This window comes from Manacus vitellinus, unplaced genomic scaffold (assembly GCF_001715985.3).
Source record: "Manacus vitellinus isolate BGI_N305 unplaced genomic scaffold, ASM171598v3 scaffold_6_pilon, whole genome shotgun sequence".
Classification (NCBI taxonomy): Eukaryota; Metazoa; Chordata; class Aves; order Passeriformes; family Pipridae; genus Manacus; species Manacus vitellinus.
This window is the reverse complement of record NW_021940750.1, coordinates 16,387,861-16,414,896: the sequence shown is the minus strand read 5'-3', so window position 1 is coordinate 16,414,896 and position 27,036 is coordinate 16,387,861. Positions and strand designations below refer to the sequence as shown.

Here is a 27,036-nt window from a genome sequence, read left to right as displayed (position 1 = left end):
TGAGAACAGAATTTCCTGATAAGCAAACCAGGCAATAAGAGTCTGTAGCCTGCTTTATGGTGTAGGCATTACTAGTAAATGAAACTGCAAGAGCTCGTTTTTCAGAACCACTATTTATGGATCCTTGTATAGGAACAGCTTGACTTCTGTTCACTAACATTGTCACAATGACATTACGTTTAAGGACTTCAGACCTATTTTTAAATGTGAATGGGCACGAATGGAAGAACTGTAGTAGTTTAGTAGTTTTTCTTCTTTTTAAAATTTGGTTGATGAGAAGCATTTTATGTGTTTTATTTGAAAGTACGAGTACAGAGGAAGTGTTGGAGGGTTGCTGTTTGATTTCTCATTTTAATAACAAACAGATATTCTACTCTATTGTTACCTTTAGTGTAAGGTAAAAATAACAATATAGTCACAAAAGAAAAGGGACTGGGGAAAATGGCTCAAAAGAGATGCTCTTTTGAACATTTGGTGTGCTCTTCATTGGTAATGAAGTATAAGACAAAGGACGTTTTTATCCAAACTGATGTTCCAGTGAATAATATTGTAAAGATTACATATTTACCATGTAGTTGTTAGATTCAAGTATATAACTCTAGACATTGCAATAATTCTGTTAATAGTCCACACCTACCTTGAGAAATGTTTTTCTTGGTTTTGCAGAAGCCTCACCAAATCCACTCTTCTCCATGACTATCAAATTCTACTTTCCAAGCACCTGATCTGTCATTTCATTCCTTCTTATTAAAGACTGTCAGTTGCCATTCACCAGAGTGTCTTGGAAGTTTATCTCACGTTCTTAAGCCTTTGTTTTCCAGCTCAACACATATTCAGTGCTGAAAGTCAAACTTTTCCCTGAACACCCATTTTTCCAAAGCACCAGATCTCTATATGTTTGTTGCAGATACTAAATAACTCCAATTCTAATACCTCTAAAAATGTCATGTCAAATGTTCTTTATAGAAGAGCTGGATGAAATCTCAGCTCCTGTTCACAGATGGCAGTTGTAGAAGGTGAGATAGGGCAAACCAGAATATTGTTCTGGTATCAGCAAGAGTGACTGGAAGTATGTTCCTGAAATATCTTTCTTCTTTATCTTTCCACAAAGTTCATGAGTATATGATAAAAAATAATTATTGGAATGTAGATTTCCACCATTAACATAAACTTTTATCATATCATGTTTTTAATCTTACTAAGCTTAAGACATACATTGAGAGATATTTCATGAGTGTGTCTACTGTCATGTAAGGATCAGAAAAGATAAATGTTATTGATCACCATTAGAAAGCCACAAGGAAGTAATTTTAATGTATATCATATTCTAAAAAAACCACCTGAATCTTTGTATGAGGATATATAAGTTGGCCTGCAATTGAACTTTCATAGAGGTTTTTTAAGAAAATGTTAAAATTAAGAATTCCATTGTATGCAAAATGTGGTTCCTCTCCTGTCTTGTTTTAAAGACTCATGAAGTAAAAGTCCTGGTCTAGAATTGTCTTGAATGGATAAAAAAAGTACATAATATTGTATAAAACTTTCAAAGTACAATGGAAGTCTAGGACAAATATAATTATTACTGTAGGTTTATCACCTCAAACATGTTGTTGTAAATGTCATGATATCAGATGAGTTTGAAAACAGGTTTCCCATTTCGCACTTTGTTTGACAAGGTCATTCATTGTGTAGAGCAGTTTAAGATGTCAGTTCTCATGGAAAGAATTGAGTTGCACTGATGTGCTTATGAGCATTCCATAAAAGTATATGATTAAAGAAGGGTTAGTCTTCTGAGTATTGTTACTCAACTGGCTTGAAATATGAGCGTTTTCTTTATTGAAATATAATTTATCACAGTTAACTCCTTCTAGTTAACCATGTGTATGTTACATATGGCATATGGAAAGCCAGTTATAGTTATCCACAAAATCATATGTGAGATGTTTTTTTAATGCTGCAACACAATAGTTTGTAAAGTAACTGAAATAATCTTGTTCTGCACCACATCTTCATTCTCAACAGTTGAATAAAGAGTAAAGCAAAGATATACAAACATTTTCTATGCTTTTTATGTGTCTTCTGCCTGTTGGTGGCTTGTTTTTTATTGCCTCAGCGAAAGGCAGAAATCTTCCATTTTGCTTTAGCCATTATTGCATTGAGTTTGGGAAATTTCTCTGTACTTTCATCAGCCAACATATTTCATCATGGAGAATAAAGTTTGGTCTCCACTGTCATTCGTTTGGACTAACCTCCTCTCTTAGCACAGCTGCCTGTTCTATATTTAGGCTTCTTTAGAATCCCAGTAAACTATTTGACTCAGTAATTTCTTGTAGAAATGAAATTCCACAGATTAATTGTATATCATGCGAAGGAGTACGGTATCTCCTTCCATTGTGTCTGAATTCACTACCAGTTCATTTCCATGAATGACTTGTTATTATTGTGCTGGGGAGAAGAAAGACAGATTTGTCTTAACAAAATCATTCATTATTTTTAATATTACCATGTCTAATAAATTACAAAATACAATCAAATAGTTATATATACTACAGGCACAACTCAACTTTCCTTCTCCTCCTCCTCCTCCTCTCCTCTCCTCCCCTCCCCTCCCCTCTCCTCTCCTCTCTCATATATCTTACTTCTACACAGGTGACCTTTATGTTTCTGGATGCTGCTCTACATGTGAAAATCCAATGTGCAGTACATAGCTGAGGGCTAAGGTGCTGATATAGTGGCTGCCTTTGTCTTCCCTTCTTACTGTGGCCATAAGAGTGGTGAGTGGCACAGAAATATGTACACACAGATTAAAATTTGACTTTTCTCACAACTGACAATAATTATTAGGAACACATCCCTCCCCTTCCAAAGTAATCACACATAGATACCCCTCCCCCTCCCAGGAACCTCCTCTTCAACACCCTGTGTTTAATGCAATCAAATGTTAATTAACTGATATCGGTACACCTGATTGATATGCTTGGCATAACTGAACAGCAGATTCAGAAAAATGAGTATTCATGAATAGCATCACTTTACAGTTTCCATTAACAAGTCTAGCAACAGAGATAAATGTTTCAATACACTGTATGCTCCTATCATTCTACAAATATTTTAACCAAAGCTACTTCCCATCAACCATCCTTGAAGTTTCACCTCCTCCTCCACTTCTCTCTTCTTTTTCAGTTATCAGCCAGCATGACATTTGCAGATCTGAATCCTCCCTCCAGCCTAGCTGGTACAACTTCAGCGTCACATATCTCCAGTAATATCTGTATTCTAGAATTACTGCTTTATACAATTTTAACTTCACTTTTAATTTAGCTTATTCTCCCACCAGAAATAAAGTAATACTACTTGCTATTGTAAAGGAAATTCCATTTTTAAAGCACTGAAGCACTTAGAATTCCTCCTTCCATCCATCTTCTCTTCACTCCAAGCCCCTACTGCTCTGCTGCCACTTACCCACCTTTCAAAGTGTTACCTGTAAATTGCTTGTTACAAACATAAGTTACAAACCCTTCATTTAATTGCTGAGTTGTGCAAGAAGAATAAGTATGAGTGAATAGTTCAGCTTCGAAGACCAGAGGATAAGACGCAGGAATATGTAAAATGAACAGCAACAGGTTTGAGAGACATTTATGTTCACATTTAAAGCAAGCTCCTTACAAAGAAAGCTTTCTTTAGTAGTCATAATAATAGTGGAAAATTGAGCTCTACGTGCATGAGAACTTTTTAAAGGCTTTGCCTCTACAAAATATGGCCAAAAGCATCACTGATCAGCTGAGCCAGCACAGATACTCATCATGCCAACAGAACTATGGGGTTGTGTTGTTTTTTTGATTCATGCAACCATTTTAACCATTGAAAAGACATTTCCATAGTCCTTTCAGCCCTTTGAAAAGCCTACTTTGAGGTAAGTAAATTCAAAACTATAGAGAGGCATAGATTTGTCTAACATCACCATGTCAGGACCAATTAATAGAACTATAATAATCCTACATAGCTTGGAGTATTCTTGATTAGACTACTGGCAGAGGACTACTAGGATTTACAGAAAGATTGCTTTTTTGTTTTCTTTTCCACTTATAATTTTTTTTTGTCTGTCATTGTATATCATTTAAAATCTGCTTGCCACAATTTCTTTTTCAAGCTTGTTAGAGGTAGGTGTTTCTCAGATCTATTTTTCTCCTCTTCCTTATGAAGAAACAACAGAACCCATGCCTGCTAAAGTGAATTTGGGGTTCAGACTTTTGATTCAAAAGCTACAGAGCAGAAATTCAGGTATATATGCACCATAGCCTGTATGAGAAATTGCCATACCACCTTGTCTAAGGGCTCGTTATTTCCAGTAGCGTATATCTCTTCCTGAAAAAAAGGAAAAGATTTGGAGTATATGTTTGATATTCATTATCAGTTCTTCCAGAGTCTGATTTTTTTTTAATTTTGTAAATGAAGTTCATCAAGAATGGTTTCTGGTTTTCCATGATTGCTTGAAATCTTGTCAAATATGTTTTCCTTTCCCTGTCACTCTCATAAGGCTTGGAAAATGCTACAACTGGATCATTGCTGCATTTAAAACATCCTCACACTAATTGCAAGAAAGAGAAAAATCTTTAAAATATTCCATGTGTTTTAAAGATAATTTTCCCTTCCACTCCCAGAATGTCCCATGAGAGATGGGCTCAACATAAAGCAGAGGTAGAAATATTTACTTGTCTAACTGTTCTTTTCATACTATTTATTTTAAGCATGATATAATTCTGTAATTCTTGTAAGTTTTAAGAATTAGTTTGACAATAACTACAGTATCACAGTAGTATTTGTACTTTAAAATTACTGATTTATACAATTTTAACTTCACTTTTAACTTAGCTTATTTCCCAGCTCACCAGAAATAAAGTTATAATACTCGCTATTGCAAAGGAAATTCCATTTTTTAAGCACTGAAGCACATAGAATTCCTCCAGTGCACAGACCTAAGTGATGACAAGTTCACTTATGGTATAGTCCTTAAGGACACTTCTAATACCAGGGATGAGCATGTATTTACAGAGCAAACAGTAGCCATATGAAAAATGTAAGCATTTCAGGTTGGTAGAAAAGGCATGAAAGACAGGGTGAGTTCGAAAAATCAGACACACAGCACTGAAGGCAATAGATCACGTCATTTTTTGGCCAAAATCTCTCTCAAAGTGATGCTATTATTAGGAATGAGTTTGTAGAAACTTGTCAGTGAAGGAGATTGACTTGGCTAAGAACTTGACAGTCCCCGTTAATCGTCTTGAGCCAAGTATTAGTTTGGTCTGGCCTAAACATTAATAACCCCTTTACTGTGCACTGCAGCACAGGGAAATTTACAACATTGTTCCCTATGTCTTCAAACCAAAAAAAAAAACCCCAAAAAACCCTACAAAAAACCCCCCAAAAAAACAAAACAAAAAAAATCTTGTTTTCCTTAACACAAGGGAATTGGAATGAAACTAAAATATGTGACATAGAAGGCTATGTCATCTGTGTATCCTGTCACCAAGGCAGGTCAAGATGCTATCTGACAGCGACTCTGCATTTGAGTTTATTGCAAACCAAAGAGGAACAATCTCATATATATATGAATTATATATATGATATATATTATTATGAATATATTTTTATATATGATTATATTATATACTTCATGTATATTTGTATGTGTTTGTATGCCGATGTGTACACATGGATACAATGAACAGCACAAACTGTAAAGACATAGAGATATCATCTAACTTTCTTACCGTAACAATGGTGCAGAGGCACTGTTCCATAAAAAAAATCTTTCACCTACCTTGGGAAAAAGACAAATCATTAACTGAGAAAGTCCAGGGACATGGCTGTGCTTACAAAAAAACATTTTAAATTGTAGTCCCAGGCATGTCTTTTTGCACCGGTGTTAGTGTGCACTCCCTTTGCCTAGAGCTGGAGAGGTCTGGCTCTCTGAGGAAGGAATGTGAAGCAGGCAGGAAAAGGAGATCCATGTGTCAGGGCCATTGCTGTCAAATGGCCTCCTCACACTGCAGATGTTCAAGCATGAGCCAGGGAGTGTATGGAATAAAAAGCAGTCTATGGAACTTTAGGAGGGGATAAATTCCGCAGAAAGTTTGCAGCATTCTTCTACACCACACGAGAATTTCACCATCAGGGAATGGGTTCTGTACAGGACTCTCTGTATGGGCTGATCTTAGACATACTATTGGTATATCAACATTAATTTTACACTATACCAATACTTTCCTTTAGGAAGTTAGCTCTAACACTTGCAAGAAGTTCTAGCACAATTTGGCCATACGCATGATTTACATAACCAATTCTGTAGAATATATATCAGAGTTTTCTCTTCATTTAGAAATCAATTTTTATTGACAACAAAGTCAATTCTGAGAATAAAACTTAAAAAATGGGTAAATCTTCTAGTTGTGCCAAAAAGGGATTGTTGATAAGGATGGGTCTTGCATCACAGTCATAAAAATGATGATTTTATCTCATGAGACCAAATAATACAGTTGTGGGATTATTAGTTAAACTAAAATGTTCCAATCCCTCAGAAAGGAACCACAGAAATTTGAGTTGCAACCATATAATATTCCAGATATTGTATGATGAATATGTGGGTTTTTTGATTTGAAGGGTGCTACTGTTTTCCCCCAGGAAAAAAGTGAAATAGTGGCAAATGGCCTGATAGAATAGTAGAAGTAATTGATGGAGTTCTGTGCAGTTCTGCAGGTGAGGTGACAGATCTGAAAAGCCTCTGACTTATTAGTTTGCCTGTCATCACAGTTTAAGGTATGACTATAGACAAAGTTAAAAAAAATACAGCATAACCCAGAAAATTCTAGGGAGAAAAGAAGAATAATTCTTAACCCAATTCCCCTGTCAAGATCATTTAAAAATCATGGTTAAGATAACTCATAAGTGAACATAATTGTCACTGTTAATATTTTCCTAAAATTAGGGCTTATATTCTGAATCACTTTATATATATCTTAAAAATATTTAAAATATATTAAAGTGATCTTTAGCTATATAGTTACACATTAGGTAATTATAGGTTAACCTGCTAGACTTGTACATGATACAAGATATACAAGTGCAGAAATCTCTGCAGATTCAAAAGGCTCCCATAATAAATATTTCTTCTTATTTACACTTTAAGATAAGAATTGTTACTGCTGCCGTACACTCATCATAGGCTGCCTAGGGCTACAGAGTGGAAATTTAAATTGAGAGATAAATAATTTGCCTCTTGCAGTAATAGGAAGCTGTTAATAATTTGGAAAACATGAGGGTTTTTAAATACCTGTTCCTTCAGTGTTGTATGAATTTATAATCCGGTCAGTGTAGTTCATCTAAGCTTACAGCTAAGTTTGTCAAACTGATGCACATTTTTTAAAGGAATGTTGAAACTTTTTGTAAAAGCATTTATATACTTGGAAAAGGAATGATTAAAGATGGCATCAGAGGGCATTGTTTGTCTTTTATATTTCCTGACATTCCTTCCTAATAGTGTTTTTAGGAGATGAATGCTGGTTGGTTTTTTTTGGCCACACAATGTAGTTTTAGCACAAGATAAAAACACTTAAAAGGTATAGTCTAAGTCATGGAAACAGCCAATTGTTACAGTGGAGAGAGCTTATTCAATATAAATATATAAATGAATGAAATTTTATGAATTGGACTATAAACTGTTACTGATAAACAAAGAAAAGATCCACTATAAAATACTATATATATTACTAAATGTTTGTGTCTCCTTGTTAAGCCCAAAGACCTGCAGAATCTTTAATGACAAAGCTCTTTACCTCTGAGCCAAGTAAGACAAATTTTCACCAGTTATGGAGTTGCATATTTCTAGGAAATATTTGAAAAGAAAATCATCTTCTTCTTAATTTTGATAAAGCATTCTGTTCTTGGAACGCAGGTAAAACAGATCACCAGTTCTGCTTTTTTTTCCCCAATAAACTATGTTTATTATACCAATTCTAATTACCATGCAATCTAATGGTTTTAAGGCTTATAATTTCCACATCACTGGACATCACAAACATGAAAGCATTTTATACTGTCATTATACACCAATGTTTGCAGTTGGTTATACATATATACAGAAATTATTCACACATCTTAACCTTGCTATTTCCTCCTTTCAAGCCAACCTAATTTTACCGTGAAAGCAGCTTTTTAATAAATGGTATAAGAAATACAGCAAGGCACACATTTTTAAAAACTTTTTTTCTCAATACCACCTCAAGAAGCATAAAAACCCAAAATATTGTACTTGATTCAGTAGAATGTCAACAGTTTCTAATATACAACACCATGTAGTTGTTTCTTGAAGTGTTGCATAGATTAAATTTTTAAATTAAATAAATAAAATGCCATTTATTTTAATTGCTTAATTCCTATTCAATCAGGAGGACTAATGACTTCTTTTTGCTGCAATCCAACAAAACCGTCACTTAAGAAGTAAAATAGTTTCAATAAACTTATGCATTATACAGATAAATATTAAATTTGATACATAAAATAGAAGAGCACTGACAGGTACAATTCTGAAAAGAGGAACCAGACTGATCATGAATTCTGCAGAACTTCAAAGAACAGAATCAGTGATAAGTAGTAGAGGAGCATCCAATTTAGGAAGGGGAGGATATTAGAGGTAGCTTGGGAGAGGAATCCATATGAAAGCAAATGGCCTTGCTACAATGCAAAATGATCACTGACATTGGACAAGCATACGCAGCCTGATCACAAAGTCAACATGGACAAATCACATTTGGAAAGAAAATTTATCTTGGGAGTCAGTGTAATGAAAGGCAGTGATACAATGGAATTGAAGGTCATCCCAGGGTTTACAGGATGAACCTGCACCTGAATTGCAGCCCAGTTTCTAAAAGGAAACAAAAAAGTAATAGTAGGTTACAGAAAATGAAGTTTTATTTGCAAAACATAGGTCTTCCAGAACAATCATAGATAGTCATTAAATGGTCATAAGCCAGAGCCTTTAATGCAGAAGCATACAGTAGGCAAACAATGACTTTTAACAGCCTGAGGTACAAGTTGGTGTAAAAAATGAACTGATGTAGAAAACTCATTGATTTTCATAAACACTTTGTTTCTAAAGAAACTAGAGTATTCATCACATTTGACTTTTTCCCTGGATCCTGTTCTCATCCTTACCTGTGAACTTACCTTCAGCACACTCAGAAGTGCACCAATCAATGAAAACAAAGAAATTTTCAAAAGTTAAGTAACAAAAAGATCTACCCATCAATTATTTTAATATTTGTGCAAACATATATAATAAAATTTCAATGAAGAGGAAAGGATTGTCACATAAGTACTCGTGAATAGAACTGCATTTTTAAATTGCAAATAACTATTTAGACACTTCTAGTACCAGTGATGAGCCAAATTTGCATACTATAGAATTATCCAGCTCAGAATATAGGGTTAAACTATTCAGCAAAGAGCACAGGCTTATGATGAGGATTATGAAGAAATAACTGTCAGAATACAGCTCAAAGATTAGTGCAAAGCACATCTCACAGGCATTTCCTAAGAGGCACTCCAGACATGCATTATGTGCCTTCCAAGTTAAGCAGGAATATCTGGATCTATCCAGTGACCTTCTTCTTTGATCTTCTTGGCTGCAACTGACCACCACCCTCCCCATTTAGATGAGAAATACACTTACTTGAAAATAGTAAAAGCTCAACAGTTTGTTTAGATATTAATGAAGAGCTGATCTGAATAAAGAGGAAGATTGTATCAAAAGGTATCTACAACTCTGGCATGAGTTGCACATATCTAGACTAAGAAAAGTCTCACTGATGGATTATGACAAGTTTTTCAAAAATTATGTAATTCACAGACAATACAAGACTATCTGTTTTTTTAGATTTTTTTAAAGTCATCTACTGTAAGGAGCTAAAAAAGTCAGACTGTTTTAAACTCTATAAAGAAACTTCATAGTATTTACTTCCCTATAAAAACTTCCAGGAAATAAAGGATAAGGAAAGATTTAGATTATTCTGGTAGTTCCAGTCTCTAAAAGTAAATTATTACATATTAACTATTGTGTAAACTTGCATATTATTTTTCTCCTGCAGTAAATAATTAACAGTCTTTTGCATTTATGTACCATCTTTTATCTGTGGATCTCAAAATATTTTTAAGTAAGTAAATCATGCTTCATAGGTCCCATGGATCATTATTCTTATTCTTTTTCTGCTAAAGAAACTCAGACAAGGAAGGAATAAGTCATAAAAAAAAATCTATTGCTGAGCAGGAAATAACAGTCAGGCTTTCTGGGCACCAGTCCTGGGTTTCTCCTGGTAATGGTGAGTGGCAGGATATTCTAGTTAACATTGCAGCACCGTCAGATAAAATCAATTTAGGTTTCTTAGTCCAAGTAAATGATATTTTCCCTAAATTAAGTTAAAACTTAAATTACAGAAGGAAGGAAATAGCTTTTGGACTTGTAGGAACTAACAGATTACGTATAGAATTCTAAGGTGTCCTCCAGAAAAAACTTTGGACAGAACACATAAACCTCCTTAATGTATTGATATCTATGCATATTGAATATGTAACTAAAAATTCCCACCCCATTGGTGAGTCATAGGTCCCAGTGACAGCAGAAGATCACCTGATTTCACGTACAGAAAGATGGTTCTTTCAAGGTGACCCCTCATTGAGAAATAAAATCAGCATAGTTTTATGAGCACCTCTGTTGAAGATCTCCGTGTTGGCTTATCTAAGAGACTAGTCAGTGCTGACAGAGATATTTTTGAGCCTGCCTATATAATTGTTACAATTTTCCCACAATGGTCTTTTTTTAATTTTATTTTTTTTTTGGTAGCACACTACTAAATAACAGCATTGCAATATTTGGCAAAAATATTTATTCACTACTAGTTTTATTCTTCTGTACAGCCAAAGTAAATACTGAAACAGTACAAAATCAACCTACATTTGAAATCATGCCTTTTTCAACTTTGAATTCTCGGTATGCTTTTAAGGTACAGATATACTATAGATTATTTTTCTCTAAGTATTGCAGCTACACATGGAATTACACATTTAAATGAGCTTACAGCACAGGTGCTACAGGGAAAATAATGGTGTTTGCCATTTATCTTTCAAATTAAATAATGTGTTTTTAAATAGTAACTTTTTTCATAATACACTTATGGGAACAACATTTATCTGTCACATTTTAAAAGATGTATTAGTAATAAATGTAAATTACCTTTGGAAAATCAGTAATTAGCCTCATCAAAAAATAAACAATCTGCCACCAAAAAGATAATCTTTAGCATAGTTAAGTATAATAACTGTTATTTGAATAAGTTAACAAATTAGGATAGATTGCTTCTGTAATTCATTCCCCATAGCATGAGAGATGAAGTTAAAACATCAAGCTTGTGAATGGGGGAAGGGAGCTCAGACTTTAGTGAAACCAAACCTAGCAGCTCATATTTTCATTTTTCGTGTGCCTGAGATACACTATATGTATTCCAAACTTCACTATTGGGAATAATACAGTACAGAATTTCCATGGAAGCAATGCTATATGTACCAGTTAAGAAACCAGTGTATCTTCCTAAATATAAAAAGTGGGATGTAGCGTGAAGGGTTTGTTAGCTTCAAATTAATTTGTCAACTGCTGGGCAAAAATTGGAAACTATAACCTAACCATATTAAATTGTTGCATACAAATTCTGCATTACATTTTATTGCATTGTGGGGCATTTATTAATAACTCTATCCTCTGTGTCCTCACACCAACTGCATATTGTCATATCCCAGTCTTATGAAAAAAACAGTTGGCTACCATGCAAGCAACTATGAAGTTCTGAAAAGTGAGGAAAGGTTTATACAGTATTTTGAGATCCTCAGAGGAGAAGTACTAATGAATTGAAAAGATGTTATTATCTTCATCAGTGAAAGAATGAGAACAAGAATAAAATCACACTCACTCTAGCAAGTATTCTTCCTCAAATCAATATTATAAAAATAAGTGAAAAAAAATAAGAAAACTAATAAACAAGTAATTTAGGAAAGCTTATGTTTACATAATTATCACTTATCAACCTCAGACTTTTGTCAGCATCTCAATTTCCAAATAGAAGCTTCTATATACATATAATCCATTTAATGTGATTCTAGAATACATTGTATCATTTATGAGTTTTGTAATTCCTAGTTGATTTCCAGTGCTTCTCCGGTTGTTTGGATGTGTCCAAGTATTAACCTAATTGACAATCAGCAGGTCATGGTAGCCTATTTCAAGGCCATTCCGGAAATATCCTCTTTGCTATGATGGTTCCAAGGCAATGCATTCGTCAAATAGATATGTGTTGAGATAGTGGCAAGCTGTAGACTATTGCTGTCATAACCTAAAGGCTTTGCTAGATATATTTTTACATATGTGAATGTGTAAATACTGGGTAAACCACCAATATATGTAAATGAAAAGCCCAAAGCATAGTAATATACCATAGCAAAATCAGGAGATGTGGGAGTTAGATACCTAAGAGTAGAAAAACAATCTCTATAAACAGGACGAGATACTCTGCTACAGCTATGTAGTTGCAATAGGAGAGCAATAGTGGTTTCAGTGGGCAGTGACGAATAACAGCCTTTTCTCCTGGCAACATTGAGGAATCATAGCATAACTTAGGTTGGAAGGAAACTTGAACGTCAACTGGCCCAACCTCCTGCTCAAGGAAGGGCTATTTTCAAAGGTAGACAAGATTATTCAGGGCCATGTCCACTCAAATTTTGAAAATCTCCATGGATGGAGATTCCGGAATTTCCCAGGGAAACCTGGTCCCATGCTTAGCCTTTCTACAGCTTCTGGCAAGCAGCAGCATTTGGAATTGGATTGGCATTTGGAGTTACCATGCTGGCTGTGGTCTACTAGAAGAGTGTTTCCAAAAACTAATGGCATTCCATGTAGCTATGCTGGCTTTTGCCATGGAACCACTAGAGAGATTCACAGCAGCAGTGCTACATGCTAGGAACTGATTCAAAAGTTGCTTTGTAGATCATCTTCTGTTTTTAAATGCGCAGTAATAGTTGAGCATTTATGTGAGGTCAGAAACTCCAGATCTGAACCACTTTCAAATTTTGGAAGAGACTAGGTCCACCTCTTCATCTTAGGTTCCACCATCTTATTTATGTTTCAAAATGCTTACCACAAAATAGAACCAAAGCTTGCAGTAAGCTGTGTGGCTATGAGTTTCCATCTGCTTTGGTATTCAGGTCTTTATTCTACACTACCCCCACACTATACTCTTTAATGATGCTGCAAAGATTTCTTGTCATCATAACCTCAGCTTTTGGTCTAACATTGTGTTGTAATAATTGGGTTCTTAATAATGGCCTACTGAATTTAAATCATGGTAAACTGACATCCAGAGATGACTTATTATCTCTTTATTCTCCAGTATGCTTAGCCATTCTTCTTGTATTGTCTGCAAATATTGTAGAACTCCAACTCACTAGGCACCCAAAATTCTTGTAGGTCTGCAGGTTCAGCTTCATCAAGTGCTTTTGAACCCCTCCCAAGGCCAGCTTACTGTGTAGAAGAGCATCAATGAGTGGAGCTTGTTTCTGGTTCCACAGCTCAGTTGAGGAGGGAAGAAGAGCCTGATATATTACTTCTGAAGAATTCCCAAGTTCTGCAAGATAGCAGATTTGTTCCAGATGGGAGCAGCTCCCGTCAATGCAAAGCCAAAGGGCAAAAAGCCATTAGTATTTGCTGCATTTGTTGACTAGTGGCATATAAATTAGGATTATAGTGTAATCAAAACAAATGATATAGCACTGTAATGAAATAGAAGCCCTGGTTGGCAATTCATCTCCTTTCATTGTACAAAAATGTAAAAAAATTCCCAAAACCTAAAAAAAGCTAAAAAAAAAAAAAGTGCAACTCGTAGAGTACATACCTGTTTCTAGAATAATGTACGTGCCTTGAGATGGTTACATTCTATCTGTGCATATTTATATGTCTTTCCTTATGAAGTTTCAGGAGATTTTCTTCACAAGTAAGAGTTTTTCTGTTCTGATGCAAAACGTCCTTTTTCTGTGAATGGCCAGGCTTTATCTGAAACTCTATAGCTGAAGCCTCTTCAGAAGCAGCAACACATCCTTTGTGCTCTTCAGTTCCAGGTGATTTCCCTGTACTACTCTTTTTAGTGCTAAGCTCTGGAGAATTCTTTTCAAAACTTTCAGTCTGTCCATCTGAAATCAGCAAATAATCATCAGCATTTTTCAAATTGTTTGATGCATTATGTTTGTTAGGATTTGGGACATTGATATTATTGTCATTCCCACATAAAAAAGATAAATCCCTACCTTCAGGTGAACTTTTAACTTCTAATGACTCTGGAGTCACTTCACCTAGTGGCTCTGTAGATGTTTCAGAAACAGGGTTAGAAATAGGTTGCTGCTGCTCAACTTGTGCTTCAGGAGAACCATTAGAAATGGATTGCTGCTGCTCAACCCATTCTTCCTCAGGACAGGCTTCAAAAAAGCATTCAATATTTTCTCTCTCATCTGTGAAGTCCAGTGGCACAGGAGTGCTGCTCTTTTCCTCTATGTATTTGAATACCTCTCCACAGTCACTATCATGAGAAGAAAGTGAAAGGTAAGAATAGAAGTCCCCTTTTCTTAGCTGGATGGGTCTATGAGAGTGTTCTAACACTTTTTCCTTGATCTGTGCTAATGAAGCTGGAGCAGATGACTCACATTCAGGCTGTGACTTACTTTTCAAAGCTGTTGATGCCATGTCTATTATCTCCTTCACAAAATTGTGTACTGAGCCATCCTCCATGGTTTTTTTATCAAAATCAGCAGATTCACAGTTACAGCACAAATCAAGACCATTGGCTGAGGAAATGCATTCTGCTTTACTGGATTTCAAGGTAGCACAGCAATCAGCAAATTTTTCAGTAATGCTTATTCTGTGTTGTTGACCATTAGGTAAGGATGCCTGTAAAGCTGTACCTTGCATGCCTACAGAACTAATTTCTGAGGAAGATTCAAGACAAGGCTTTTTAGCAGGAGAGGAAGCAACAGAGTTATGATCAGGCTGAAGATGACTTTGACATTCTTTTGGAGGGTTTCTGAATCCCTGAATAGTCTCTTTACTGTCCATACGTGAATCATCTGAACTGTCTGTAAATGCTTCACAGACACAACCTTCATTTTCAGCTTCTCTAACATCAAGAGATGCATGAGTTTTGGGTGTTGCTGCTATTTTAACAACACCTTCCTTTGGACTGCCAAGAGTATTTTCAACATTGCCATTCTCCATATCATCCACAAGCTGATCCTTCACAACCTGGGAGATGTCTTTCATTGGGTGACTCTTTGTCCCTTTTTCATGATCACATGGTATATTCTTACTATTGCCATTATTTTCTGACATTTTCTGTACTGAACCATTCAATAGTGTTTCAATGCTTAATGTATCTGTGGCTTTAGATGTCTCGTTACTAACTTCTTTACTGTGCTGAATTTCATCACAGAGGTTACTTTTTCTTTTCTCCCTTGTCAAAGAAAATTTTGGTCTAATCCAGGTTTGGAGTTCATTTTTTATATAATCAAGTCCTGAAATTAAATTGCATTCTTCATAAATATCCTCATCAGTTGCTATACTGGAGTCGTCATCTTCATCTTTGATACCTAGCTCTTCCTCAGTTAAGGTAAGAGTGGAACTTGAAAGCAAATCACTGTCATCTTCATCATCAGTACAAGCAGAAGTGCAGGAGACGTTAACAATCATGCTGACATTGACATCGCTCTCATCAGCTACAGACCTATTAAGATGTTTTCTAAATGATGCATTTGAATCTGGTATTTTATTTCTGTGCAGTACAATGTCTTCAGAGCAGAGAGAAAGATCCTCGCTGCTGCTGAGTTCAGTGAGAGAAGCTGCTGAATCTTCATTGATCGAAGATGCAACATCTAGAGACAGCTGTCCAGTAAAAGACATTTTTTGAGAGCTACTTTGGAGTGTTATATCAGAGATGCTGCGCTTTATCTTTTGATCTGAAGGACTCTGGATATTCTCTAAGCGATTCAAAAGATCTAATGTCCTTTTACTGAGCTCTCCAACGGAATCACTGCTTGCACTTATGTCTCCTGAGCCATGATGACTAAAAAGATCTTCGTTGCTTTTGTAGGAAGTCAGCCAGCTCTCCAAAGAGGTACTTCGCTGAAGACCATCTCCACTTTTAAAAATACCTGAGCTGAATAAATCCCCCACTACAGACAGAGATTCTAATGAAGAACTACGAGATAAAGCTGAAACCAGTCTTGTATTCTCTGTAACAGTTAATTTTCTTACAGTTTCTGCAGATTTACAGCAATTGGGATCTGATTCTCCACAAATACTTGCCAGAGTATGGTCATGAATAAACTCATCTGGTTGTGAGTCTACAGACTTATGTTCAGAGTTACCAGGCATTTTATCAAAACAAATGTCATTAAACAAACTACCCTCTGTATGTGTTTTTTCAATTTGTGATTGTTTCATTATCACCGGTAATTTGAATTTGGAGCCTTGAAGATATGAGTAATCATAAAATGTAAACACGTCATGTTTTCCTTGCAATTCTTCTAGAGAAACGGGGTTAGACATGGTAATGCTGTCCAAATCCTCACCATTTTCACTTCCACAACATGCAGAAGGTGCCAACTGGAAATCGTCTGAGAGACTAGCATGGTCTTCTTCATCTTGCTTTATTTTTTGATGTATTACATCATCCACTTGACTTTCCACATGCCCAATTTCAGGATTACTCTGAGTGCTTTCAATATCATTTAGCAAAAAAATTTCTGAATTATTTGTAGTTTCTGTATCACATTCACTCACTATCCCACTCTCACTCTCAGAGTGCCTGCTTATGTTTCCACTCTGATATATATAGTTATAAGGTTTTGTCAGTGTGGTCCCCCCTATTAGATCTGGCAGGGATTTGGTAGATGAAAATGATGAGTCTTTACTAAGACTTTTGTTTAAAATGTTAGACTGCGTTACATTGGAGAGTCTGGATGTTTTTTTCAAAAAAGGCATGTGGTTTTTTTCTGATAATTCAATATTATGAAGACTATAGACCTGATAGACATGAGGATTTGGAGGGGAAGTAATGTTGGAACAATAAAGAGGACTTCCACGACTACTGATACTTTCGTCTTCATTCACATCATTATCACCACATTCTCCTGAAGCAGGTTTCTGGTTTAGGTCATCCTTCTTGAGCTCCTGATCAGGATCGCTTAAGTCTTCATGAATACTGATCAGCTTATTGCTTATGTCAGTTTCATCCCATTCTAGTGCATCTTCACTCGGACCGTTTAGATCCATCAAACTGGGATCAATAACATTCAGAGGCTCCTGCAAAAGAAAAAGTCAAAGATTAAAAATATTTATAGCTGTACTTTAAATGCTTCCACTGAAATCACACAAGTAAGTTAATAGGAGTAAAGTACATTTTTGGAACAATGATCAGTTATTTTGTTATGTTAATTTTGTTATGTTATCAGTTAATTTTATTGTTTGTGTGTGCCATTAAAACAATCAATTAAAATTAAACCTATTGCATTTTGCATGATTTCTGTCTTCTCACTTTTTTCCTATTTGCTGTCAAAATATAATACAGAAATTTGACTTTTCTTTAATAGACTTTAATTGTGCTTAGTCTATATGTAATAAGTTTTAACCATTCTGCAGAATCACATAGGAGCGTATTAGTAAAAAACATGCAATTATGTTGGATATATGAAAATGTCTCTTAACTAGCTAAAGTTTAAAAGATATAAAGGATTTATTAAAGGATTTTTGAAATGTTTCTAACAACCTTTTGTGTTGTCATCCTTAAAACACAAGACTTGATGAGTTTTTGTTAAAGTTTCTATTTATTCATTACTTACTAAGAAAGGCAGTACTAGTGATCAGTAAGTAGGACTAATGAATGTAAATATCTTCAGCTGAAAATCAATCAGTCTAATCAAATACTACAAAAATGTCAAATATTGTGTCCTGATACCTTTCTCTGGTAAATAAATAATTGAGCTAAACTTAATTTGCTTTTTTAAAGACTTTTGTAACTTTCTAGTAATATTTGTTATTATTACTCAGAACATATAGTAACAAGAATTATTCCTTCTAAAAACGTGGGAGAGGAAGAACACCTTGACAGCTTTGCTCACTGAAATATGATGTCAAGTGGCCAACAGCACCAAATCACCTTAAACTCTTCAAATAAGACTGAAGTGGGCCCTGAAAACAAATAAATTTCACTTTATTTTTCTATTTATTGGGAAGCCTCCATTTTAGAGAAGGCTATGCTTATACCTCGTCTTGTAATAGAACTGTTGACTAATGCAGAATTGTTTAGTTTAAACAATCTGAACAGCTGAACAATGATCACACAAGCACTTTTTTCAAAAAAACCCCTTTCAACTCTTATCTTTTTCTCTCCCTAGTTTTCTTTGACCAAGTGTTGTTTCTCAAATACAGCATTGATATCCTGCCATACAGCAACAGCAAATAACAAAAAAACGTAAAGTAACTGAAATAAAAACAGATAAAATGAGGCTTTAGTCCAACAAAGTGCAGTTGTGCACAACTTAGTTACTGACTTAGATTCATCAAGACTCGGACGAGATTAATTGTGCAGGGAAAGGCACGTATCTCTGACTTCGATTCTCAGCTGGAAACTCTCTTTGAAGTAGGAACTAAAGCTGCTCAGCCCTTGTGTGAGAAATCATGGGATGTTCTCCAAAAGCTCAAAAGTTAGGACACTGATTTTGGTCATGGGACACTTTGTCAGCCTGAGCATAAGAGACATGAACCAGGTTATCATTCTCTCAGAAAAAACCTTACCTACATGCCATTCTGAGAAGAAACCTGCTTCTCCTGTGTCAATTTAAATATTAATTCAGTCATAGATAGATGAGGAAAATTTTTTCCTGCAGTGTTGTGTTCAGCACGTTTGAACAGCAACAGGCACAGGTAGGTCCGAACGTCTGCTGAGTGACTAATTACAGGTATAGGTGGCATTATTTCTATGCAAGACACAAGGCTATACCATTCTGGTATGTCCAGTAAACCAAAGGCTAAAACAATCAAATGACATCAGGAAGAATTATTTTCTCCAAACTGGGCAGAGTAGCTATCCACCATTCAGCAGGGTGATACGATTATTAATTTATTTGATAAAGCAGGGCACTCTCCCTGTAAGATGAATCTGTGTCCTCATACTTCATTGGGCTTAGCTGTAATGTAGGTCTCTGAGTACTGCAGCTGTGTTAAGGTATAATAACGGGCAGAAATACAGGTGCCAAAGAATTTTTCCTCCTTAGCAGGTAGGGAGGCCTTTGGTATTTTGTGAATCTGTCATGTCTAATGCTGAAGGCTAGAGTCTCTTTGTGGATCTACCTACCCCAAAGGTTTTATAGAGTACAGTCCTTTTTTACCCCCGTGAGACACTGGCTAATGTTAAATTCCCAGGAAAACACCCATTTGCTGGAAAACTATGGCTATCAGAGCAGTTCTATACATTGCGGAGTTCAGAAATTCTTATTTGGATTTGCATTTACTGTGTTTTCATAATGGCTCTTGGTTGGTTCTTAGTCTCCCACGTGCAGCTGACCCTTAACCAACCTGCAAGTAAAATGCAAGAGAATTACAATAATAAAGTTAATTTGAAAACCTGTTAGATTAAAATAAAATCAGATAAAATGACTAATTTTCTCTATGGCATGTTTTATGACTCTGTAGAACTCAACATTAGGAAGACATTGCTGTGGAAAGTTTCCTAAACTGCACAATTTTACTGTTTTAAGCTTCTGCCAGCTGCAAGAAGAAATTACTGAAGGCAGGAATTCAGCAGCAGGTTCCAAGGATTTTATGTTCCATAGAATCTGATTTTGTTTCTCAAAACAAAACATTTGGTCCTTATTGGTCAGGAAGATAACCTTCCCCCTGTAAATCAGCACTTGGCTGCCGTGTTTGTTCAGCAAGGCTGATGGACTAAAACAATAAAACATTTAGAGTCGTGACCTCAGCCCATTCATCTTCACTGAGTGCTCCCCACTTCAAAGCCTACTTTTTTGTTCTTCAAATGCACATGCTTTTCTGATGCCTGGTATACACTCAGTTTTGCGGGCAAAGCTATGATGGTAAGGGATTTTATTTTATTTATTTATTTTACTTTTGATTGTTAGTTATGCTTGAAAAGACTAACTAAAACAGTCATTTTACCAACATAGCTTTCTCTCTCCAAGGAACTGACTGAACTGATATTAGTGAATCACTACTGTTGTTAAAAGCATCATATCCCTTGAAGTAAAACTTTAGTGGTTATCAGCTCCATTGGTAGCCCTTCCCAAGTTCTAACTGAAGCAAATCACCTGGCTTAAGTCACAAACTTTATGTATTTGGCATTTTTAATAGGGGTGTATATTTTTGCCTTCTTTTTTTACAAAATTTAGTGAACTGCTCAAATAAGAAAGAGGCTTTAGACTTTGAGGCAGTTGTTGGAGAGAGTACACCATTGTCTCTTGAATAAATCTCTGGAGTGAAAAATGGAAGGTGGTGTCACTCCAGCCTGTGTTTGCACTGACAGTAATAGCAACGTAAAAAGCAGGAATCTCTAAGGACTATTTTTATCAGATGTCTCTTTTCAGGATGGTCAGTGCTGAATAATTAGAGCTATTATGATAGTAATAGATTATTAGGTCTTGCCAGTAGAGTGTTTAAAATTTGCCAAACTGATCCTTTACTTGGTGTTATACAGAGGAGGGCACAACATCATAAGTATTGAATGGTATCGGATATGGATTCTGTTTACTCACTTTACTGGGAAAAAATGATGTTGTTTCTCCTGCTTTGTTTTTCATTTGAAAGAACTGTATAGTATTGCACAATGTATCTTTTACACAAAGCAAATAAATCCACTGTCATTTCCAATGGGGAAAACTTTACTTTTTAAAGAGCTGAATCAAGTTTTTTATTCTGTTTCACTTAATAAAGAATGTGGTTTTCCTACAGAGTTTGCAATTGCACTCCAAATGATGTTGCCTGGTTCAAGGTATTTGAGCAACTCGGCCTAGTGAAAGGTGTTCCTGTCCATGGCAGGGGAGTTGGAACAAGGTGATGGTTAAGATCCCTTTCAACCCAGGCCATTCTATCATTCTATGATCCTTTCTTGAACTGCAAATATCCAACAAGAAAGAGGTCTATCACAGACAGAAATGCTGATCTCCACATGTAAGACAGACTATATTTAAAGAGAATCTTTGAGTGTCCTACAGAGCTTCAGATTTCAATAGGGCGAGCCCCGTATGCTTACTCTTAAGTCCTGGCCTTGCTGAAGTCTGTGACAAAGTATGTTGCAAAGGTACCACACTGTCTGGCAAAAACTCATTGGATACCAGCCAGTGTAACTGATTGCACTAAATTTCCCAGAATTTAGAAACTTGTTTTTAATATGTGCAACAGTGTGTGAGTATAAATGTATATACAATTTTTCTACAAAATGGCTACTTTTAAAGTAGGTCAGAGTGGCTCTATCTTATAAAGTCACTAAATACCACTACATCTAGAGAAGATCTTGATGGTCACATGGTTCACAGTAAGAAAAGGCAAATAGTTTTGACCAAGAAAGCAAAAAAAACCCAACCCAACAGTGTAATAAAAACCAAAAGATGCACAATATTAGGCAGATTCCTATTTTTTAAATATTACCACTAGATAAACATTAGGAAGCATTTACTGCAAATAATCAATTAAATTATAGACTCAGAAGAGTGAAAGGTTAAATTAATTTTAAGGTATTTGAAAATGCTGCGCTAAGGTGTTTAGCTATTCCTGCTTTGAACCCTGAACTATTTTGCTCAGGACAGCATTCTCATTTCAGTGGGATAACTCATGTGAGCATAGCTAGGGGTGCACTTAAATGCTTGTAGAGTTGGTGTTTAACGGCTAAGCAGTTAATCTGCTGACAATGTTAATGGGAAGAAATAAAGTTATTAAGCCAAATAAAGACATTTCCTCAGCCCCAGTACTCTTTCAGGAAAAGTGCAAAAAATGCACTTTTTCATTTGTATCCTTTACTAAAATATGGATAGTTTTGCACTTTGTTTTTAAGCAAATTATATTAAACAATGATTTTCTGTTTCAGCTTCATTTGCATGTGCTACTCCAGTGCAGATACTTTATGTTGGTGAAACAGGCCTGTAATGTAACCCCTACATACTATTATATTTTTTAAAGGAATTAACATGAAAAAAAAGACTTTTTACGGTAATAAATAAAAACTCTGTTCCTCCCTCCCTGCAACTTCTCCTTCAGTTGCTGTGGCCAAATTATCCAAACTCAACTGCACTTAGGGGCCAGGGGAAAAAGAAAAAGAAAGAAAGAAAACCATCCCCCGCCTCCAGGAATGCATGCACATTCAAGGAAGACAAACATGATTTTGTCTTTTGAAAAATGCAAGCATGCCAAGTACTTCTGAGGGAAATAGTCATGTGTACAGTACCACTTCACCTTAGCCTCACTTGAGCTCATTTTCTGAATGGTGTTCTCTATATCACAGTCATCAAAAAAACTATCCCCATTTCCCAACATCAATGTTTTAATATGCAAAAGCATGAGTGTACACATAATATTCCCTGTGCATAATACTGAAGTGACCTATACATTACAATATAATCTCAGAATATATGGAAGCAGCATGATTTATCACAGATCATAATCTCTTACTGCATTTTACAAATATTATTGCCTCTCTTGATGAAATTATACCCTCAGTCCTGCACATGGAGAACTCTTTCTCTGTTAGGTTTCACGTATGCTTATGGCTAGTGCCAGGGTCCTACACGGGTGGTCATATGGACAGATTCCTGTACCATAGGAAGGACACTGACTTTGCCTCTGCTCTCTGCAGTCACAGATGTCACCTGCGAGGGTCTCAGTGCAAGCTGAGAACAACTCAGGTTCCACCATTGCTCAAGTCTTTATGATGATGTTTGAAGTTCTCTGATAATGCTCAGAAATAACAGTCTAGAGAATAGTATTTCAATTACAGGTTTTAAACCAGATAATTTTCTTTATCATAAGAGTTGCTTTGTGGGTAAATCTTCTAAGCAACAGATAAAATAACTGCAGTGACATGTTAAGAGGATGCCCAAGTGGTTTAAAAGTCAGAGAAATTGGTTGTTCTCTAAGCATTCTTTTGCTATTTAAATGTCACTTGATAATTCTAGGTAACACCCTGGGGTCAGTCGTGCCTGCTCATGAGTCTTATGAGGGTTTTTAACTTCCCTGTTAAGCTTCTTGCACTACCAGATGGGCAAAAGAAAGAGTGCAAGGCTCCAGCTGCTCCATCACACTCTAGACGATGTGTACCAGCCAGGCTGAAACAGAAGGTGAGCCATGTCAGTAGAAGGCCTGTGGGAACTAACTTCTATCACAGATCAAGACAAAAGAAGGGACTCAACAAGTTCAGTCCCTTCACTGTGTCCAGAGTATCACTGCTAATGCTCCACCCATTATCTGTTTTCCATCCTCTATGGAAGCAGTGGCCTCGTTTTTTACCACCATATTCTCATATGGCTTTCTAACATCTCTGGTTCTCATTTGCTGAAGAAGCCCCTTAAATGTTACTAGAAAGAAGAAGATCATCTATAACATTTTTATACTGAATAATATTGTCATCCAAAAAGGTTTACAATCCCAGATCTATATTCCAAATTATGTATTTGGGCTTTTTTTTTTCTTTTTTTTGGGATGACAAAGCCTGGCTACATGGCATATTTTACTGACTGTTGTTTTTACTGCTTTGTAGCTTTCTTTTCATCTGTCAAGAGGTTACATGACAGGATTTTTTGCCCTTGAATGTCATTTCGATCTCACCTTTACTTCAGAGAAATATATGATTTTCTTTGTTCAAGAATCCAGCACAAGCCCTTTGAGAAACTCTTAGAAAAACATTCCTAGCTTTATCTAAACCCAAAATGTTGCCATGCACACCTAGTTCAGAACAGAACAAATCCTTGCAATCTACCCCAGATACATGCCCATGCAAGTCGGTGGGAGTTCATCCATGCCAAGTTTCAGAATTTGACTGGTTAAGACAAAATATCCATGAAAACCAGGAAATATGTGGAACACATGTATTGATGGCAAATCAACTGCAGTTAGATGCTCTTGAGCAAAGTTGTATTAGCAAAGCTACAGTAGCACAATAAAATCACTATTCCCTTGTCCTTGTACTAGTTAAGAGGTCTGCATACTGATTAAGAATACTTTAAATATAGTATCATTTACGTTGGAACTGGTAGTGCTTTAACGGTGTACTCTCAGTTAAACCAGAACAACTCAGTGGACACTACAAATGGACTTAGTAGACACAGTAGTCATCTCCAACCTACAACAGGCACATCAGGACACCTGGAATCACAGCACTTTTAAGAGCTTTGTTTCAACAGAAATGAGTGTTTGTGAAAAACACTAAAGAGTGAGAGTCACTACAAAAACAGATAGATATAAGGTACAAAAGAGCAGGACATAAGTCCTTGGGAACTCGACCTTAAAAGAAACCTAGAAAGAAAGTTTTCTCACTAAGGGTTGGAAGAAAGAGGCTTGAATTTCTAAATAAAAATTCTTCCTGTGTACTGGAAAGGGAGACTTTATCTATTATTTATGAATAACAGGACTGCATGAAAAATATCTGTCTCTATCATCAGTTTCTTCTCCTCCTGAATCAGTTGAGAGACCACCAAATTTAGCCTAATTCACGTTATCAAAGAGAACAGACTCTTTTCCCCCTTATTTAAATTTTCAACGCAATTCCTTTGTAATCTCAGTGCAGGCACTTCCTGAAGTCATTGATTCACCATCTGTAAATTTGGGATATTGACTAGGGGGAAGTTAATAAGCAGGTATTGTTAAGTCAAAGGCTAGAAGAATACTGCATATTATAAGTACTTGCACAGTCTGCCTAACTGTGGATTTCCAAGTGTTAAGTTAAACACCACAGTTGTCAATAAATGGCAGAGAGTTCTGGTGATGAATCAAAATTACAATGGTAAGCACCTTGAGACTACAACAGTGCAACTGCTCCTTGCCATTACAAGTCCATATCTAAGAAAAGTTGCTTTTCAAGCGTTGCAATATAGAAACACTGGCCTCATCTCCAAATATAAGAGATCTTTAGGCAGGGCAGAGCTCTCACTGAGATCATCTCATCCTTGAAGTACCAGATTTTTTTCTTGTCTCCATCTCTGGCAAGTCATTATGTTTATAGCTTTCTCTAGATGCTAACACAGCTCTGGAGCTGGCTGGAAAAAAAAGGAATGGAATTTTCAGTTTAAGCTAGTTAATTGAATAGGTCCTGTGTAATGTCTCAAGTACTGGTATTATGTGCACATTTTTGTTTGGTCACTTGGGAAATTATTTAATATAAGCATACTTTGTAGAAATTCACTTCAAAGAAGACAAAGTAACAACTATATCTTGTTATATTATATATTTACCTGCCTTAGTTTGACTGAGTACAAAATTACAATGGGGAGTAGCTCACCATTATAAAATCACTATTTGCCATTATTAAACTTTCTTCTGTTACAGTAGAGTTTATTTTAAATGTTACACAGTTTAAACTTGGGCTCAAATTGAAACATAAACTGAAGATTTATGTCTATCCACAACGCCAATTTTTAGCGCTGGTGAGGCACAAAAGGCCCAATGAATTCAAAGAGTTTACAAGTTGGTGCAATAACTGAGGGGCACAGGCTATTAGTATTAACATTATTAGTAGAACTATTGCTAATAAGCAGTAAAGAGTCCAAAGTCTTTCATGCAGGAGCTCACGTTTGTACTGAAACTGAATGTTTGACATGAACCTTTTGTGTAATGCTTAGAAATTTTGGAAGTTTATGGTACTTAGTTTCACATTGAAACAATAGTTCTCCCCTTTTAAAAATTAAAAAGAATGTTTAGAATAAAGAGTCTTTCTGAATTTTTCAGTAAACCTGTTGGATGAACTGTGACTCCATAAAGCTTAGGAACTCATTTATTATGTTTGTAGATCAGAGACTGCATTTATTCAAAAAGTGAATCTCTAAAACCTAGCTTCCATTACAGCTGTGGGGAGGCCCAGTCTTTCTTCCTTCACTTGAGAAGGTGAAGCTCAAGAAGATAATTAACCATGAAACAATGAGGAGCCTTGGTGGGTAAGCACTAGTGTGAAAACAGTTACTCCTCACAAAAGAGGGGAAATTAGCTGGCTGGATAAAAAAGGAAGTGTCAGACTGGAAGACTGAAAGGACTGCCAGCATAAGTAGATAGCTCTACGCATCATTAATGCCATTTTTTAACAGTTAAACGTCACTGCTTTCTAAATTTAAATGCACTTAGATGCTATGTGTTAGGGGAGATTAATATGCCATTTTAAAATAATTTCTCTTCAACTTTCTGTTTTCACATTTCACCAGTTTTAGTTGCCCTTCCCACGTATTAAAAAATCACTGCCTCTTAGTATTGTATTCTTATTTACAAAGCCAATGAAAACAGTGTTCTAAAAAGATTCTGTTGGTCATTGTATTTTACAAACTCATTATTTTATATATATTTTTATGAAGAGAAAATTTCTTTTGAATTTACTGTTTCACAGAGTAAAGACTTATGATATATGTTTCCTTTCAAAACTTCTTTCTACTGAAGCAGCCACATTTTTGGCAGAAATTCAGTTATATGCTATGCCAAAAGAAACAGAATACACAAACACTGCTTAATGCAGCTGGCTAGGTCATTTACATATTACTGCACACACCAGACATGAAGAACAGGATATGGATTAGAGCTACAACGATGACCCAAATGGCCTATATATACAGAGACATGAAATTAGGATCATCATTCCTCATGATTTAAATTTTATTATTTAATGTATATTATAACATTTCTGACATAAATGTATG

General features: G+C 35.7%; 1 protein-coding gene across 9 annotated transcripts in view; it reads right to left on the bottom strand.

Moving 5' to 3' along the window:
* Positions 1-7,929: 7,929 nt before the first annotated feature.
* AKAP6 (A-kinase anchoring protein 6) overlaps positions 7,930-27,036 on the bottom strand; it is a 274,096-nt gene continuing 254,989 nt past the window's right edge. For 5 of the 9 annotated variants that reach the window (XM_018082582.2, XM_018082580.2, XM_018082581.2 and 2 more), the window contains 2 exons: positions 13,989-17,443; positions 7,930-8,920 (listed from right to left, as the gene is read on the bottom strand). In XM_018082582.2, the coding sequence (XP_017938071.2) occupies positions 14,030-17,443 (3,414 nt within the window). In that variant the 3' untranslated portion in view covers positions 7,930-8,920; positions 13,989-14,029. Of the gene's footprint in view, positions 8,921-10,922; positions 13,722-13,988; positions 17,444-27,036 lie in introns of those variants that run through there. The other 4 variants (XM_018082585.2, XM_018082587.2, XM_018082584.2 and 1 more) reach the window with 4 other exon arrangements.